This window comes from Rissa tridactyla, chromosome 6, assembly GCF_028500815.1.
Source record: "Rissa tridactyla isolate bRisTri1 chromosome 6, bRisTri1.patW.cur.20221130, whole genome shotgun sequence".
Lineage (NCBI taxonomy): Eukaryota > Metazoa > Chordata > Aves > Charadriiformes > Laridae > Rissa > Rissa tridactyla.
The window spans coordinates 42,557,547-42,578,009 of NC_071471.1; the positions used below are offsets into that span (position 1 = coordinate 42,557,547).

The window sequence follows — 20,463 nt, forward strand, 5'->3', positions numbered from 1 at the left end:
GTTCCAGGGACTTTTGTTCATCTGTTTTCAAATTAAACCAGCATCACCTAAATGCCATCCTTGCACATATGGTTTATAAAAGAACTTTAAGGTGCAAGCAGAAGATTCCAGTAAAAGAAATTACTACCAAGTCAAGTTTTGCAGGAAGTTGGTTTAATCCTAGCTGAAATGCCTCAGGCAGACAGGACAAGTAATATTTCACGAACTGCATCTAAGTTTTCTGGGAGCACAACTGAGATCTGTCAGAGAAGTTTACATACTCAGCTAGAAATAAAAAAGCTCTTCACAGAAAACATGAAATGCAAAAGTGAATTCAGTCTGTACTCCCAAGCAGAAAAGACGATCAACACATCAAGCCTGGAAAACAGACCAAAGATATATAAAAATATATACAGCTCATACACATCAGTGGCATTGACAGGAAATTAATGGAAAAAATTACCAAGGAAGCTGTCTCCAAAGAAACGTTAATGAAGTATTCTGAAAAAGGCTGGGTTTTTTTGTTTGTTTGGGTTTTTTTGTGTTTGGTTGGGGTTTTGGTTTTTTTTGTTATTGGTTTGGTTGGTTGGTTGCTGGGGTTTTTTTTGTTTGTTTTGGTTTTTTTAACACTTTGCTAGGAGGCCATCAGAAAAATAATAACTACCCTATAACATATACTTTCATATTATGTTCTCTTAAAACTCCAGACTTTTAATACATGAAAAACAAAGATATTCAGGGAGTCCATATTTAAGTCTTTCACTTAAGATCACTTCATCCGTAACATACTTCCTGAACTCTTCTGTTCATTCATCAGTTCGGAAGCAGTGTTTAGCAGTTGAAACCACTTTACTTTTTCAGTCCCTTGCCAGGAAGTTATTCTGTCAGTAACCCAGAGCTAAAGCCACCATCTACTAGGTCTTTGTAGGAAAAGGTGATCCTTTTAACACTTATATCAACTACAGTGCTGTTTATATTTTTAAAAGTTTCTCTAACATGCCTTAGATACCAAGCAATAGTAAATCCAAACAGATAACTAATTTCCCTCTTAATGAAAACATTAATTTTGATGATGTAATACATACAGTGAAAAACTATTCTACAAATTGTTCTAGAATATTTTAGAACGCACTAAAATTAGCCTAATAACTCTGAGCAAGCAACACAGCCCCATCTAGTTGTCTGTGACCTATTAAGGGAACAAAACTTTCTATTCTCTTATTGCAGCAACCTCATTTGGACAAACTGAAGCATCAGTTGAGAGATGCATCATGACAAGAACAATCCTCCTTCCCATCTATTTTCTCCATTTCATTTTTTTCTGTACTCACTGCACTGAGATTGTTACATTTTTTCTTCCCAGAGTGGCTCCTATTGTCATCTCCAATTTCACACTTAGCCAGCCTGCCTGCTCTTCTCCTTGTCCTCCTTCCCAACAGTCCCAAGTACAAAACTGAGGAAACTGAGCTAGCTATTAAGGCCTCAATGCCAGTCTCCACCACCAAAAATGCACAGGTACTTCAAGGCACTAATACACCTGCATATTAATAAAATTTGATCAGACTGGGTAAGGCAGTAGCACCACACATCTAGTCCTTCCAGCCTTGAATTCCTTGTTTCTCTTCATCTGTAAATGTGAGTAAAAATCACTTTCTGCAGTCATCTCAGCTGACTAATAAATAACAAATCCATCCTATCCCAGTCAAACAGCTTTATTGATGCCTGGTTTACTACACTTCCAAGGAATGATCTCAAAAGCTAAATGTTAATAATTAACAGCTCTTTCTGTACCTACAGTAGGACTTCTGTTGCCTTTAACTAAGCTATATGCATCATTTTAAGTATGTGCATAACCAAGTTAAAATTTTGAGCTGTTTCTTAAGAGACTCCACAAGTATCAACAAAATGCTACATCTAATTTTTCACTCTCAGCTAGTAATTTTATACAGCATACAAAGTTACTTTTAAACAGCAAAAAAAGTGGCAGTTAACCTCCCCCCTCATTTTACGCTTATCAGACATCAAAATTTTAAAATCACCCAGAACTTCAGAAGTTTTTAATTACTGCAGCAGGGAGGTTTTTCCATCTCCAATAAAAAGCAAGGGTGATGGAAAATGTGACCAGTAAACCATTTACTGTACACCAAATAGAAAGTTTGTCTTTAAAACCGGATCATCATAATGCTTTAGTGGAAAACTAAGCAGTGAGAGAGGAATACTTCCTCAAAGGACATTCTGTAAAGTCACTGTATTCATCTCATCAGTAGGTCAACAGCTGTCAGACTGAAGCTCCTATACCAAAAATTACTGCAAATCGCTTGCTAATTGCCCAAAGGTGTACACTACCAGCAATTCTGATAACCTTGATTTTAAAAATTACTACATTTATCTGTAGTAACTACTACAGCAAAAGCTAGCATGACTTTAGGAAACATAACATATTATTTTATTTACAGATACAGAAAGCACAGAGAAAATATGAGAAAATTAAATAATTTTGAATTATTAGACATTCTGTAGTTCAAAAGAGGCATGCAATTTCTCCTCCCAATTTTAACCGCAATTAGGCTCTTTTGGGGGCTCAAATACCAGAATAAATCTGCCAAGTAATTTCAGATCAGCAATAGCATATAACTATATAATCCACCAGAGAGTCTTCACCCCCCCGGCAGTAGCATGTATATTCCTAAGCACCATAACAGTCCTTGGTAGTAATCATGATTTGTTTTCTGTTTAAATCTCTAGAATTTATTTACCAGAGTATGAGAGAACCAATCTAAATGACTGGCAGGTCTAAATTAAATGTTAACTGATAAACACCCACACATTTATACATAACTACATAACTCTTGCTTTATTTTATGCTCTAGTTTATGTCACTAGCAAGATAGGGATGTCTTAATTATTGCTGATGATTAAAAAAAAAAAAAAAAGTGAAACTTCAACTCTTCCCCACCAAACACACTGAGATGTTTCCATACAGAGATGCACACAACCAAACTTCACAAAGCTCTATTTATGTGATTTTGATGATTATTGTGCCAAGTAACCTTTGTAAGATGACCATTAGAGACAAAAATTCAAGTTCATACACTGCAAGATATTCAATTTATATAAGGTAATAGTTTATACCTCTCTAAATATAATATGAAAGTGCTCAAACAATGGGAATGTAACCGAGAGTTCTCAAAACCCTACTGCTTTTTCAATAACATACCTTTGCTTTTTCAGTAATAGACCTTTAAACATGACAGAAATGTCCATCTAGACTTCTTATATCACTTAGACAAGGTGAATATAAAGATAATATTCTGTTCATATCTTTTTAAAAAATACATATTTAATATAAGCACTCATTTATTAGATGGAACAAATGCTATTCTATATATCCAATAAAAAAGAAAGTGCCTTGTGGCTACCATGAATAGCCATAGTGGGATCACCTCTTGCCTTTTCATTTTTAGTACCATATACAAAATGAAGAATTAAATTCTAGACTTAATTTTTTTAAGACTTTTTTTTTTTTTTTTTAATAGAAACGCATTTCCTTTTGGGGTAAGACATCTACATCCCTCAGTTGGACATCTCTGATAATTCTGACATTAAGATGTCTCAGATTGATATTTTCATCAAGTACCCACACTTCAGCCTTATTTTAAAAGATTTTTCTTCTTAAGAAACTAATGTCTCCCTGAAAACATGCTTCCAAACAGCCCTCAGAAGCATTACTATTTCTTCATTGTATTATATGAGAAAAGGAAGGAATATCTATCTCTCCACCCACAAAACTTTTAGTTCGATCACAGTAATAATAAAACACACGATATAATTACAGACTTGTTGAGATGGTGAAAGGTCTAAAAAAATTGCGAGTCTTTCAGAAACCGCCAGAGTGGAAAGAATCACCTTTTTTTTTTTTTTAAATTGTATTCCATCCATAAAATAAGTGTTTTAAACTGAAAGTTACAAACAAAACAAGGTAAGTTACTAGTTGAAGATAGAACGACAGCTTCCAATATGCTTCTTACCTTCAATGTTTAGCTATATAAATTGTCTTAAAGAACAAAGAAGAGATAGCCAATAGTTTTTCCAGAGCAAAAGCCATGCTAGACCAGCTGAGCAGGACCTCTGGTACTAATTCAAGACACTTTCTAGCACAGGCAGTGAACATAAAAAGGGGACTTTAAGGAATCCTCTATTCACCTGGCTCAAAAAACTTAACTTCTGGGTTGATGATGAAATAAGAAAAAGAAGTTGCTAGAAGAACAAATAAAGAGACCATACGGCAATTTATCTTCACAATTGGCTAAGTGATTCGAGTTACTTTATATTGTATAGAAAACAGCAAAGAAACATAGAGACAAGTGCATAAAGGTTTTAAGAATGCAAAAATATGATTAATTCTAAACCTGACCTTTGACTGTCCCCCACTGCTTGGAGTGGCGTGGAACACATTCATTACATCTTTCTCTGATAATGACAAATACACATAAGGGGAAGTTACTGGTACAAACAACAGAGAGATGTGAGAGCCACTGACCGACATCATCTGTAAGTACAAGGCAGCTTCCTGTGAAACAAGTGAGCATGATCCCAGGACCTAGAAATAAACATCAAGAGACCAAGAGGAACAGGCAAACACCAGCTGTATTACGTATAGCTGCAACAGGCCAGCAGCACCCGGAGAGGCCAGGAAAAGATGCCTAGCATGAAAAAGAATTCAATGAGTAATTAACAGTTTTCCTACTGGTGATTTTGAAAGGAGATACAGGTAGAGAACACCAGAAACTGCCTGAAAGTACCTCGGGAGAAGGGAGAAGAAAGTAAGTGTCTGGGGGAAGACAGGAGCTTAAGAGGTTGTACAAGTGCTCCCAGGAGCCTGAAGTGTTTTTCCAGGATTTGTTATACATCTTGCCAGAGTTGCTCTGTTCTGTCAAACAGACAGCTTCACAGATTCCTCAGAGAATTTTTTAGACAGCTCGAACTGGTATTTTCTCATATCGTCATTGATGACATACTCGAAAATTTACAGTAATGAAACTACGTTGATATGATTGACTGATCACCAAGCGTTACACTTTTAGCATTTGGGTACACGTAGCAAGAACCATTCTCATTCCTGCTCAAGGTTCACCATAATGGCATTTACCATTGCATTAACTCAAACTTGGTCAAAACCTGCTCCAGGCAGGGCCTAAAAGCAGTGAGCGGGTTAATGCAGAAAAGGCGAAGCCATAAACGCAATTCTTATCATTTCTCACAGGAGATTAGGAGTTCAACAGAGCCTTCTTACTTGAAGAGGAAACACTGAAGTTTGGAGAAAAGATAACTCTCCATCAACTACCAAAGCTGTATGAGTTAACAATTTCATACCCTGATACAGCATATACCAAGACGGAATCCAAAACACAGTGAAGGGAAAAAAACCTTTTGGAAACAACAAACCCCCATAATCCAAACCAGCCATCAAGAAACGTATCCTCCAGCCTAGTTCTCATTTCAATTTCATTTCATTTCCATTTAACTTAGAAGACTAAGTTGCCTGGCTCTATGTCTGAAAATATCATTTTCGGCTCCATAAAAATCAAATCATCATTAACAGTATAACACTAATCGCCTAAAGTCAAACACTAGATGCTTTGTTAACAATTCAGTGATGAAGCTACAAAACCTTATTTGCTATTTTTAAGTTACTTGGAGCACAGAGAAGCCTCTTAGGCTGTGAGAACAGTGTCTCTTAATGTAAATTTCTATCCCGAACAGATTCAGGGCTCACAGAACAAACAAAACTCGTTGCCCCGTAACTCAACCACCATCCCCCCACAACCTCCTCAACACCAACCTGTTAGACTGGGCAGGAGACAGCACACACTGCAGATCACGCGCAGCAACATGTGCTGGCTAGCCAGCTTGCTGCAGCCTTTCTAATGGATTAGGAACCCACTTATAACCGCATTTTCCTTCCCAGCATGCAGACAAGAGAGAGGGAAGGGAACAGATGAATCAATTCAACTCAGTTTTTCACTCCACCATTTTTCATGACACTTTGAAATCTCCCCTTACCTCTCAAAGCTTCATCAAAACTGGTTATTAAGTACAAATGTTATTAGGAAATTTAAGAAAACAAAAGGACGGTCAATATTAACCTTGGTATGCTAAGAAAATGTGCTATGATGTCAAAATATGGCCACATGTGCAAAATAAATGTTTACTACTTCTATTTATTCACGGAAGAGTTGCCAGCATTAAATCTTAGCCATACTAACTTGAACTCCAGGTTAGTTTTCTCTCATTTCCAGCAATTCTTTATGAATGTTAACCAAAGCATCTTCCAAGCTACAAAAAAAGACATATTGCCTTCTATAGCTTTTGTACTATGAAACCTTATGCCCCTTTATTGCTGCGTAACTAGCTGTAGAAGCCGTCATTTTAATACCGAAAGGAGCATGATTGAATTATTATACACAGGAAACAAATCTATGAACTTCAACTAGGTTTCTTTTAGTATTAGCCACACATATTCACAGAATTCATTGCAAATGTATAGATAATATTAAAGTTAGTCAGAAGCAATGAAATCTTTAAAAAGGCAGGCAGGTGGCATGATGCCAATTTTATATCCCTCTCTATTTCTCTTCAAATAGACACCTGACTACCAAGACAGATGTAAAAACAAGAACATGAAACCTCAACAGTAAGATTTTAAAATTAAAAAAAAAAAAAAAAAAAAAAAAAAAAAATGTATCCAGGGCCCTCAGATCCCTCCAGCTACTGAGGGCACAAATATTAACAGGCTACAGCTCAGGAACAGACCACTGACACAGGATGTAGGAAACAGTTTGTTAAGCTCATTATGAGCTACAGCTCTGCCTGATGTTCCTGAACCTCAACAACATTTATTACGGCTCCATTACACCATCACTGATGTCCCCAAGCATAAAGCTACATCACTTTACAACTTGAAGCTGACCAAGCTAAAGGAAAAGACGAATCTTTACCAGGTGCTTCCTCATTTCTGGGAAGAGAGCCCAACTGAGACATACACTCAGTGTCTTCTCTGGTTCAGACAGAAAACCAGCAACTGCAGAAAAGCCACGCTTTTCTCCAAATAAGAAAACAAATTTCATTACTGTTTCTTTCTTCTGCTCTACATTGGAAATGAAATGGTTTGGTTGGTAAGGAGAAAAGGTTACAGTCGAAACTCCTTTGATCCATTTTCTGCCTATGATTGAACAGATGGGAAACACAAAAAAGCTTTTGGATACAAAATACACAATTCTAAGAAAAGGGCAAAATTTACTTAGATCCATCATTACCCACAAGATCTCGGAAAGCAGTGCCTGTTAGCAGGCATACACAGAAGATAAGAAGCGTAAGAACCTCAGAAGATGACTCTAAAGACCAGTTTCATGGTTAATAATCACTAAAATAGCTAAAATTATAGAACCACCACATCCATAGCTATGATTACAAATTCTTAAGTAATTCTGGTTCTCTACTTTTGTTGAAGCAAAATGAGTTCCCAACCAGTTTGCATGCAGGTTGGATAGACACTGCTTGCCTCTTTGCAGATGTTTTTAGTGGCATCTTCTTTTGCAGAAGAATTCCACAGAAAACCCTAAAGTGATGAGTTTTAATTTACTGCCATCACAGAACTATTTTCCTTAAGAACAGTTTGCTCTTCTTGTTTCCTTTCCAGCATCCTGAATATCAAAATTCTAAGGCAATTTATATGAAAAGTTTAAATTTATTATTTATTAAGACTATCTACGAAACAGGTTCTCCATCACATCACATCATTTCAGTTAAGATTAGTTATTCTTCTAAGCGTATCGCTTGTGAGACAGAATACACCTTTTCTTCTCTCAAATCACATAGATGCAGCCTTTCAGTTTGGTAACACAGTATTCAGCGTCTCTCATAAACCATTATTTTCATTCCATGAACCTAACAGATTTCCATATTTTCAGAACGTGAACTGTTCTGCTGCTGCTGTTAGCACAACAACCCACCATGCTGTGGTTCCAAGCTGTGAAAAGCTGAACCCTAACCACCGCGTTACTACTTCTCACCTTAGACCCCTGTTTAAGCCATAAGTAGTAATTCCTTGTAGACTTTTTTTCCACTGGGAAAACATGGTACCAGCAGGTGTTCTGAATGGTTGTCTTACGCTGGTGCAAAAATGGTACCTCCTGTTAGCCAGTGTACAATTATTTTTTTTTAAATCCTTGTAATTCAATGGAAACGGAAGGCTTTCACAGAGGTGCAGGCTGACACGACCACCTTCCCTCTTGTGCAGAAAATATTCACAGAGCTAATCACTTGCCTTTACCTCAGGCACAATTTTCAATGGTATAGGAAGACGTTGTTTTTGGAAGTAACAATCTATCTGCTTTTCCCCCTCTTCTTCTACTTCTTCAGCTAGCAATCATTAGATATTCTGCCTGATCACTGATCCTTCATTGTATCTTAAGTCACTGCCAGCCCAGTACCATCTTCATTCCAATCTATACATACGTACCTGGCCAAACCAGGCACAGTGCCGTGTTCAGCAGTACTGCCTTCCCTCCAAACATTCAGGAGTAAACCCACCAAACCTCAAAATTACTAACTTACTCTTTCATTATTAAAACCATTGCCACCTCCAATGAAAATACACCTAAAAATTAATCTAGGTTACTTGTCATCAGCTATATCCCGCCTCTCAATTTCTATCAAATTAAAGCCCTATAACTTCCTTTACACTTTGACCCTTTTTGTTTTCCAAGGTAAGTATTTTTGTCCAAGTTGCACCTATGTGTCTTGGACCTTGTCTTTCACAGCTGGAAAAACTACCATTCCTCCTTCATTCTTTTTTTCTAGTCTTGCTTAAAACTCTTCTACAACATTCTGAAAACCTCATTTAAAGTCTGTTTTCCTTCTGTGAGTATATACTTACAGGACAAATGTGACTTTTTCTTTTTTTTTAACATTGCCTCACATCTTTATCTATCTACACTCATAACAATATAAATTATAACGTGACTCTACAGACCCTGATATTATGTAAAAACCCAACATACCACACAGTGTGTTATCAATGCCCATACCCAACTTGCATGCAAAGACCACAACTCTCTCAAATGAAGGACAAATCGCAGTTTTAGGTAACCAATGCTAAAACCCCTTCCTACAGAAAGAAAGAAAACTATTTTTTGTCTTCCAGCAAAGAATTAAGCTTTGAAGGACTCTACAATACCCCAAGCAAGACTACTTGGCTAGAAATCTAAAAATAAAATGGTCTGGAGAGACACGAAATTGTGCAACATCAGATCCAATGGTCAGAAGAGCTGTTACACTCTGTATTACAAGAGTTGTCAGAGCCTGAACTAGCTGTATCATGTGTTCACCTCTGATGGAAAGTCCAGTGGAACAGACACATTCTTCCTTACTGGTAGCTCAGAAGGGCATCATCTGCCCAGAGCAACAGGAGAAAGCTGATCCAGGAAGCTAACTACTTCTCCCTTGCAGGGAAAACAAGACAAAGTGTTATGGGCAACACAAGGGGCTGGCACATGCCAAAAAAGCTTGTTTTCACCAACTTTTGAAGTGTGAGCCCTTATGAAAAATGTATTAAAGCATATTATAACATAGCAGCTCTAATAACTGTCAAAGGAAATGTATCCTTAGGCTAAGTCAGTCTGAATTCAGACACTACTCATAAATATGTGGAAACCCTTTACTAAACACAGTGGCAGTTTCCTAAAAGAAAATATGAGCTAAGTTTGAACTTGAAAAACATTTTCCATACAGTTAGTAAGATCTCGTCAGTTTGAACCCAAAATGGCTTCCTTACCAACTGTTTTCTGCTTTCCTGCATGCTTTGGCCCGCTTAAGAGGTATGCACATTAACAGCTTCTTTTTTTTTCTTCTACAAGCACTGACCAACTGTTTTGAACTCAAAGTTATTTCAAGTTTCTAAACACAAAAGAACTTAAGAAGCAGTCAAAGGTTTGACCTTTTAAAAACTAACTGTTCATTATGCAAGTCCATAAAGAAATAATGATTTTAAAAGTATGGTATCCAAAAAAGGAATTGAGAATCTCACCATTGTTTGGGAAAGGGGAGTTATAGATCGGTCGAAAAAAGTTTCATGTGCTCTGTCCATGGACATACATAGTGTGTACTTCCCTGTCATTAGGAAAAATATGTTGGAGAAATCAGAAGATTCCTTCCTAAATACGAGGGGTTTTTCCCTGTATTGCTATTTTAGCAAACCAGTATAAATACTAAAATTTAAACAGAATAGCAGTCCTTCCAGACTTTTTAAAAATATCAAGAAAAAAACAAAACACACAACCCAACCTTCAAAGAAGTATCAGAGTAATACCAAAGCAAAAAAAATTGATAACAATTATCACGCTAGTTCAAACTTGGGCTACCAATACAGCAAGAAAATTCTGCATGTACAGGCTATCTTAAAAAGGAGGACACATAACAAAAACAACTGAAGAAGAGAGAACTTGCAGCTATCTATATACCCAGCATAACTACTGCCATCTAAAAAAACCTCGTAACACTGAAATTCTACGGGCATTCATAGTTTCTGATAGACCTTTCCCCTTCCCTGCTATCAGTTTCTTAATGCTTTGAGCCAGCCAGAGCACAGCTGCAGTTCTTTTTAATCATGGGTGCCGCCAGCTGTCTCCTAAGACCGCCAAATGCTCAGACCTCATTCACTTTACCCCAACTTTTTGCTCCATTTTTGGACAGAAAAATGACTTAACTCAAATTCTTCCTCAAGAGGTAAATAAAGTGCACTCAACAACTCTGCAGAGAAAGAAAGATAAGATTACTCAGGCATAACTACTATCTTAAATGTCCATGTCACCGTTAAATACAAAATAGAAGCTCTAAAACAATTTGAAAGGAATACCCTGGCAAATCTTGTCCAATGTAATTAGGTAACAAACTTGCATTTGAGAAGTTGAACCTTAACTCTAAAGATAGGGCTCCCCCACCCACATAATCAGGATGCAGAGGCTTTGCAGACGCATTCACCAAGGTACTATCAGGATAGTCCGTCAAGAACAGACCCCATGACTTGAACTGTCTTCTTTTCAGGGCAACCATTTTCTGCAAATTACTCTAGTCACTCAGTGTGCTTTTCAAGCAACTAAACGCAACTAGATTCTGCCTATTGGGTCGTGAAGGGGTAAAGCACAGTTGTATCCCTTCACTCCCATATTGCAGAAGCACAAGTTACTAAAAATGATTACATTTGCCATTTTGATTTGCTACCAATACGTGCATGAGCCCTAAGTGAAAAATAAGGGCATTAAGAACTACCTACAAACACAAAAGAACTGAATGGCAGACAACAGGCAAATGTTTCCTTACAGCAGCATGAGCAAAACTACTTCCAGACCAAAGACTCGTTTGATTACCAGTACACAGTAACAAATGACAAGATGCAGAATAGTTATTTTCATAATTACTCTAAGTGTTAAGGAAAAAAAATAAATAATCCAAGTATCACAAGTACTTTAAATGCAATAATTTGTCTTTTTAATCTCAAAAAGCCTCAAAGGGCACTGCCAAGACAATAACCACAAAATCTGTACTTAGCATCAGAACACAGCAGAGAGGGATACTATTCCTACGCTGCTCTGTATTCCGAAAACACATATTAAGCCATTCTATTTTCTATTTCTCCACAGCAAGCAAAATAGGTTTTCAAAAAATAAACTCATAGGCTTTAAAACAAATCAGACTTAATCCACGGCAAATGAAAACACTTCTGGGTTAAAAGCATAATGAAATACTTAATATTTTAATTTAGAATTAATGTAAATAAGTAGTATTATTTCATAGTCTGAAGTCAAAACCAAACTCACACACAAGAATGCCAGAAGTAGCATTTCCCTAAACTGAACTAGCTGGAGTAGGGAAAGTAGTTATTCAATTTGAAACATATTCATACAGTAATATAATTATGAAATGTCCTACCATCTTTTAAAATTCATCAAGCTTTACTTTTCATCTGAAAAATTGAACTACGTTAATTTCAACACACAAGCTAACATAAATATCCTAAGAACAAAATTATTAGAAATTTTGTTAGAACAAGCACCTGACAATTTGCTCTCCAAGGCTGTAAATGGTTTTATGTTAAAGCTTGTGTGCAGGTGAAGTTAGTGTGAAATACTATTTGGGTTTATGCCTCACAGAATAAGGTTAACAGTTTAAAAAACAAATAAACAAAACCCCAGCAAGGCATTTCAGAAATCAAAATAAGTATCGCTGTGTGTGTTTTCCCCTTATCCTACTGTAAGACACTCTCATAAAAAAAGCTCACCTTCTAACTATAAAGTTGTTGCATTTTTGCTTGATATGAATTACCAGTGTAATATTTTTCCAATGACATGACTTACTTTCTAGCTACCGAGTCCTCCTACCTCAACAAAAGTGACCTAATAGTAGCTATTAATACTGAATACTCTTTCAGTATTTCTAATTTACTTGAACTCTTATCTGTAAATTACCTGTTACGTACAGGATTACTCATGAACATTCTTCCAACAGTATTAAGTCTTGATCAAGCAACGTAGGGTAAGATTATGAGAAGCTTTCCACATTAAGAGCTTCTCAAAGCCTTTAAAATGAGATTGTTACAAGCACTAGCTGAAGGCTATTAAAAAAAAAAAGAGAGAGACCAGTAAGTCATACCATCTTACAGAAAAGGTACAGATCCTCAACTGTGTTAAACAGTTGCACAACTATTAAAACAATCCAAAAAATGGCCAGCTTTTTAATACCAAACATTAGTTAAAATTAACTGACATTGCATCACCTTCATTTTAACATCCAAAGAAATGGACATTGAGGCAGGATAATACATTTGGAGCAGACTTAGCAGGCTAAACTGTAGCTCTCAGCTGCCCCATAGCCACATTAAGTCACAGTTTTCACCTCATTCTAATTCTTAAACTTACTTCACCTAGGTTAAGAATTAAGATACAATGATGGCACATTTTCTATCAGGAAGTCTTGAGACCTTAATTCATGTACTGTCTAGTACAAATTACTAGCAAATTGCACTTCGAATAAGTTAACAAGCACTTTCATGACCATCAGTACCAATATAGCCTAGTTTCCTCCACTGTTGTATGTGGGTTAAGGTTGAGCTCACATTGCAGTCTCTCTCACACTGGGAATATTAATATCGTTCTATCTGGTTGCTTTTCTTTCTTTCTTTCCTTGCTTCCTCTTCAGGAATAGTAGAGGTTGCTGTCTCAAGGATCTATAAGCCTTTTGAACAATTGGTTGAACCTGGTGGAATTCAAGAGTCACCAGGAAGGGGAAAATGATTATGGGGAGGGTGAGGACACAGAAGCAATAGATGTACACAGACTATACCTTAGGAGACCACACAACAAGAAACATCCTTTTTATTGTAACTCATTTTTTGCCCCCCAAGTTCCCTCTCCCTCCATAACCCCCACCCCCAAATCAATAAAATTAACTCTCCAGTTCTGAAAGATAGCCTTATACCATCAAACTTTACTTCATAGTCAATATAACAAAGAAGCCTTTGAAGTACCTACATTTACACTGGCTAACTATACCGCTATCTCCAATTGCTCAATGTTCGAGTGACGTACTCAGAGACAATTTTTGTTTATTCTGGATCAGTCTACACACAAGCATAATAGCTGCCTAAACCATCTGAGTTTCATTTACAATAACTGTCCAAAATAAACACTATCACCAAAACTACAGTCTTGGTTTCCTTACCCTTATTTAAACACCTTCTTAGAATGTTTTGCAAAGACTCATTCTCAGTTGAATTTAATTTCTGAAGAAAGCTACAAAATGGGTTTTTATCTTCATTTGACTGGGTGTAAATGGGTTGAGAGCAGCCCTGAGGAGAAAGACTTGGTGGTACTAGTGGACGAGAAGCTCAACATGAGCAGGCAATGCGCATTTACAGCCCAGAAAGCCAATCGCATCCTGGGCTGCATCAAAAGAAGTGTGTCCAGCAAGGCGAGGGACGTGATTCTGCCCCTCTGCTCTGGTGACACCCAACCTGGAGTACTGCGTCCAGCTCTGGAGTCCTCAACACAAGAAGGACGTCAACCTGTTGGAACGGGTCCAGCAGAGGGCCACGAGGGTGATCCGAGGGCTGGAGCACCCCTCCTATGAGGACAGGCTGAGAGAGTTGGAGTTGTTCAGCCTGGAGAAGAGAAGGCTCCGGGGAGACCTTATAGCTGCCTTCCGATACCTAAAGGGGGCCTACAGGAAGGATGGGGAGGGACTCTTCATCAGGGAATGTAATGATAGGACATGGGTTAACGGCTTCAAACTGAAAGAGGGTAGATTTAGATTGGATATCAGGAAGAAATTCTTTACGGTAAGGGTGGTGAGGCAGTGGAACAGGTTGCCCAGGGAAGTTGTTGATGCCCCATCCCTAGAAGTGTTCAAGGCTGGATAAGGCTTTGAGCAACCTGGTCTAGTGGGAGGTGTCCCTGCCCACAGCAGGGGGGTCGGAACTAGATGATCTTTAAGTTCCCTTCCAACCCAAACCATTCTGTGATTCTGTAAACAGAATGTAATAGATTCTGAAAGAACAGTATCATCAGATCAAGATCCACCTTGTCCCTCCCTACTGGCTGAATTGCAGTCAGTAACAAATACTTAAGGAAAGCATGCGAGAACAGAATTCCTTCAGTAAACTGTTGCTTAAGTAACCTCCCCCTCTGCATCCAGACTACCACTACCCTCCACAGCCACTGATGGACTTATCCACCAAGATTCATAAGCTTCCTTCATTTTAGAGCTGTATATATTTATGGTATATATACTATTGTCTAGCAAGGAGTTCTAGAATTTAAATAAGCATCCAATTAAAAAGTTTGTATTCCCTAACTATTGCATTTTATTATTTTCCATAATACTGGAACCAGGAAGCACCAACAGAAGTGCTGAACTCTGTTCCTCCTGGCCTTTCACGCACTATGAATTTCAGAGCTCTATCACATTCTCTCTGCGTAGCTCTCACATTTTCTTTTTCAACCTGAAAAATACTGTTCTAACAAAGCTTTTCTACATGGAAACTATTTCACTGTAAAACCTGCTCTGCTACAAGCTCTCGTTAACAACCAAGGAAACTCATTACCATTTCTTATCCTTGTAAACATTAGGGGATAAATCTATTCAATCTCTTATGAAAACTTAGCAAAACATAAATTGTATTTCCAGACTGAAGGTGGATCATACTTACAGATAAATAAACTGCAGAAAACCATATGAAAACGAGAAATATTTCAGCAGCAAAAATAAGATTAAGATTAAAAGACAACTACGTCTCACCAACATGTCTGTCAAACTCAGTTCAAATCAACATTTCTTGGTTTTTTCTTGTATTATATCACTAATAAAATCATCTTGCAAATAACTGAGCTATGCATATCTTCCACTATTCAGTATCTTCTTGTCCACTGTCTTAACAACTGAACAAGTCCACTCAAATTTCTGATCCTAGGGTTAAGTTAACCATAGCTGAGAATTCAAAGCTACATAAATTCTTCTCAATAAAGTGGAATACAGTAATCCAGAGAAAAGTCAGTAGGTGTCACCTTCATCAAGGTTCATCTACTGTGATCTTCTGCCCAATTTTAGAAGCTGCAGTTTAATCAGCCCATTATATGAAAACTTCTAATGAGATATAATAACATCTATCTTGTCTAGGAATGACTTGAACAAAATTACAGTGATGTTCAGCTCCATGGAGTTTGTGAATTCCCTCTCAAAACCATTAAGAAAACAGCCCCTAAAAGACGTTTGACAGAATTCTGTTTCATAGGTCTGAAGCTTTTTATCTACACATTGATAAAGATGTACTAATTAAAAAAAGATATACATACACCGTTGGGCAACTGAAGTTCAGAAAACTACTTTTTCCATCCAAATAATTAAATATGGCAGGTTATAAACTGTACCTGCACCTGCATGGTAGTTACTGCATACCCACACTAAATTAAAGCCATCAACTTAAGAATAAAGCATTCTATTATTACCAACTCATCACTCTTCAAAATACTGCATGTTAAAAAACCCACAAATGCAGAGCTCAGAACAAATTTTAGAAAAGGCAGGTTATTATTCCATTCTTTTCCAGGCAGGCTTACATACTACGTTGAATCTAAAGCATTGTATCTCAAGTTGCAGACATAAAGATTAGAGTGCCAATGATCTCAGGCCGACGCGTAAAACATAGAATGCTTCGCACTGTTTTCAGTTAAATAGCATGTCCTTTACAATTTCTTACAATTAATTGCCCCCCGGTTTTATTAGAACACTTAACCAACCCCTGAAAACACAAAGTCTAAATGTAGATTAGTAAAAATTAGAGGATAACAGAACTATGAGGAGAGATGAGTAAACGCACCTGCAGTTACAAGTTTAGCACTGCTGCCTTTGCATTCTCCATCTTCCACGTTTTTGCTTGTGCTCTTTTCTTTTAAGAGAGGAACAGTATTGTCAAGAGATATGCACTTGCTGGATGCAACGTTTTCTCCACTGTCTGGCTGATTAATTCTGCTGTTAGCTTCAAGTAGAGGAGTGAAGTCCTCAGGCTGAGCAGCTTCACCGGGTTCCAGCTGAGAGGAGCTTTTAGCCTGTGACACATTCTTTGAAGACACAGGAAGAGATTCTTCATCACTGTCAAATCCAAATGGATCCTCTGTTACCTCATCTTCAACTTTGGGTTTTTTAGGAACTTCAGAAATATCTGGTTTGACACTGGGCCTCTTCTGTCCTAATTTGGCCATGAAGGTGGTTTCTCCCCATTTTGTACTAAGGGTGGTCCGTTTGTTGGAAAATACTTCGTCGAACTTGGAACTGCCGTTTCCCCCTTTCCGGCTGTAGGTCTTTCCAAATCTGGATGTCATTTTGGCTCCTGTTTCATATTCTCTGTTGGAAAAGAAAGAAGAAACATAAATTCACCAACTTTTTTGTACAAACAATTGAACTTTCATCCTTTATTGGGCCTACAAGCATGTACATTTCACATGAGCAACAGATACATCACATCATCTGCTTCTTTCTATAGACTAACTCATTTGCATGTGAATGTCATTATGTCAAAAGTTTCTACAATAAGTGATATATCTACCAGCTTAACTCAAAATTCAGCTACTTGTGGATTTATACAACAATGGCACAATGGATCCTTAAGAAAAATCTGCTATGAATGCATTATTTTTGGTATTGCTCTAATTTTATATTTTCAAGTATAGATGGCACTGCTTTCATGAAACATCAGCAGCAAACCAAACAATATTTTCACCACATCTGAATATGCAGCTCTCTGCTAGAGTCCAATAACACAGAATGGATTTAAAAAGACTCTTTGTAGTTCAATAAAAAAACCCTGTCAGAATATTTTAAGTTGCTGTAGATATTTTAAATACTAATTAATCACAAATACCAATGACAACTTCACCCCATGTTCTTCTCGCACACTCAGACTTACTGAGCAAGCATATTATTTGGTAATGCGATGCAGTTTATGCCATCTGCACAGTCATGGTCGAGACTGGTACACGGCAATCCCCCATGAGTAAATCCAACCGATCAAGGGACAGGAAAAGAGAGACACTTCTCAACCCATTTCTAAGAACATGGAGGACACCTTATGCAGACCAGCATAAACCATGACTGCTTACTAGCTGTTGCAACTCTAGCCCAATTCAGTTTGGTCTTTCAGAAGAATGAAGTTTAAATATGAACAGATTAAACAGGAACACATTTAAACAGTTCCCTGCATGTGTTCTATTCCTACTTTTGTTAAATTCAAGAAGGAAGACAGACCACTTTGTTTCTTTTTCCCAAAACAAATAGTTCAACTACTGGATAAATGACAACATAAAAACAAAGCAACCATATCTGTTTTGTAAACCAGCATTTCTCTCTTTTTTTGGTCCAAACATGAATAGGAAATTGGAATTCTTTATAGTCAGTCTGAATCTAATCAAATCCATCTTTCTCTGTGAAATTACTCCCCATACTGGAGGAAAGTCTGTTAAAAACAGGGGGGACATTTATTTAAGCTACAGAATCAAAGAAATCCAACTTTTAAACTGTTGACTGCCTTCATATAAAGTATATGAAAAATAGCGCTTAAAATCATCATTAATAAACTTATCACATGATCCCCTTGTTCAAGACAACTGTTTTTATTATTATCCCCCTGAATATGTGGTACACTACCTTTCTTCCGTATTTTAGTTTTCATCTCAACACTCACAGTTTCTCAACCTGAGGTGCTAGACTAGCTTCTGTCAAAATCGCCAACTGGTTTCCAGAAATGCCATTCTACCACTTCACTCTAGCAGGATTGTCTCACTAATAATAGTCTCCCTTTATCAGACCAGGCCAACCTTCACTTATCACATGAACTGAGCAATTCATCGGGTCTATGTTTGTGCAAATTTTAATCGAATTAAAAGTATCAAATTTGAACTTCAGAAGTTTACCAGTCAGATGGTGTTGCAATGCAGAAGAGATACAGGAACAACCACTTTGGGAAACACTCTTCTCCCCAGCAGTTTAGCAGATGGATGGTAAAGGCATGGGCTTATCTACCACCCAGAATTCTGCTGTGAAACACCATTCTGCAAACTGCTTCTGGTTGCTCCTAGTAGATATTACTCTTTAACCCCATCTCCATCCTCTTTTTTCCCCCCACAGTGTCATCGGCCTACTCTGTGCTGCTCCAAACAGATCGTTGCCAAACTACTTTTTCTTTGTTGCTCCACTGTGCTCTATTTTCCAGAGCAAAACTGAAACTTCCCTGCATCCTTTAGAAAATGAACAGCAAAACAAATCCATCTTAGGAGTTTTATTTTGCTGATGCTTGAAAATACTTATAACAGTAACCAACATGTTTTATACCAGAAAGGACAGTTTTTACAGCTATAGAAACTAAAGTGAAATATTTATTAAAATCTCAGTTCCTCTATAATTCTTACAGAAAAAAAATGAATTCACTTCATTAGCACATTTTACTCCCCGAAACCCTGACTCAAATAAGTATTTCCAACACTGCATTTCCAGCATCTGCAAAAGTAATGGCAGAGTTAAATTGTGACTTGTGGCTTGCAGTTTTAAGAAGATTCTCATAGACAAGAGGACTTCGTTTTCAGAAAGTAGAGCTCCTCAATCTACATTTTCCTATTTATAAGTTTAAAAATTAAGATAGTCTCATAAGAAGTTTTGAATCAAAATGTCAAAACTCAAAAAAATGACATAAACAGGTTAAAGGATGAGTATTAGGAAAATATACGCTATGCTATAAACTCATATCTGAGTGAGATTAAAGACAACAAAATACACATGTACCTCCTTACACAAGAACATCACAGAACAGATCTTTACTTAGAATACTCCCTTGCTTTTCGCTGAGCGTGAAATAAAAAAACTTGGCCAATTTCACTCTCTTTCCACTCCCTGCCTCTCTCTCCTGCATTATGCTGCGATATTTGAAGCAGTGCAAGAAACGTAAACACAAACAAAAACCCGAAACGTAATTCTCCCGCATTTCCCAGAGCGAACTCGGCGGACCAGCCAGACATCAAAAACCCGATTAATTCCCCAGAAAGCCCATCAGCCCATCCCGACTCATCCCTCCTCTCTACACCGTTCCTCTTACATAATCAAAGGAAAGAAAAATAGGTTAAATGCACGGAGGCAGAAGAAGCTGATGAAATCCCACGGTGACAGTTTCTTTTTTCCTCCCTCCCCCAGCGGCGGGGAGGGCGGGGGGGGGGGGAAGGGGGGGGGAAGGGGCAGCTAGCGGAACCGGGTCACCCCACCGTGCACGCCCGGCGATTTCTGATGTCATTTCCCTTCCTCCCCGGCCCCCTCCCCCCCCCCGCCCCGCAGGAAAACCAACCCCATTACACAAGTCCGCGGACCGCCGAGCAGCCCCGCGGCCCGGGGCGAGCGGCGGAGCCCGCCGCCGGCCTCGCAGGCCGCACCCCCCGCTCCGCCCCGGCCCGCACTTCACCCCCGAGCAAAGTCCTGCCGCTCCCGCCCCGAAAACTTCCCGGCGGGCCGGGGGTGGCCGCGGCTGCTCCCCCCACGCCCCGCCAGGCCGCCGCCGCCGCCACCACCGCCCCGGAAGCGGGGGACAGCGAAAGGGGCAGCGGCCGGGCTCCGGCCCCCCGGGGCCTGCTCCGCGGCCCGCACAGGCCTCGGGGGCCGGGCGGCCGCTCCCGGCTGCACGTTCGCCCAGCACCTACCTCGGCGTCGGTTGTGGCAGCAGCGGCGGGCAGGCGGGCGGACGGTGCCGGGCGCGGGCCCGGCGCGTTCCGGGCGGCGCCGCGGATGTGGCTCTCGCCGCGGTTTCTGGCCGCCGATCTGCCGCCTGCGAAAAGCGCTCGCCGACGGGACACCGCCGCCGGCGGCGGCAGCAGCAGCACCCTTCTCCCGGAGTGGCGC

General features: G+C 38.8%; 1 protein-coding gene across 5 annotated transcripts in view; it reads right to left on the reverse strand.

The window, feature by feature from the left end:
* The window catches only part of WAPL (WAPL cohesin release factor), a 159,698-nt gene that overhangs the window by 53,948 nt on the left and 85,287 nt on the right, over nucleotides 1-20,463 (reverse strand). For 3 of the 5 annotated variants that reach the window (XM_054206913.1, XM_054206914.1, XM_054206910.1), the window contains exons 1-2: nucleotides 20,265-20,398; nucleotides 16,409-16,932 (exon numbers count right to left, since the gene is read on the reverse strand). In XM_054206913.1, the coding sequence (XP_054062888.1) occupies nucleotides 16,409-16,910 (502 nt within the window). In that variant the 5' untranslated portion in view covers nucleotides 16,911-16,932; nucleotides 20,265-20,398. Of the gene's footprint in view, nucleotides 1-16,408; nucleotides 16,933-19,672; nucleotides 19,751-20,264; nucleotides 20,399-20,463 lie in introns of those variants that run through there. The other 2 variants (XM_054206912.1, XM_054206911.1) reach the window with 2 other exon arrangements.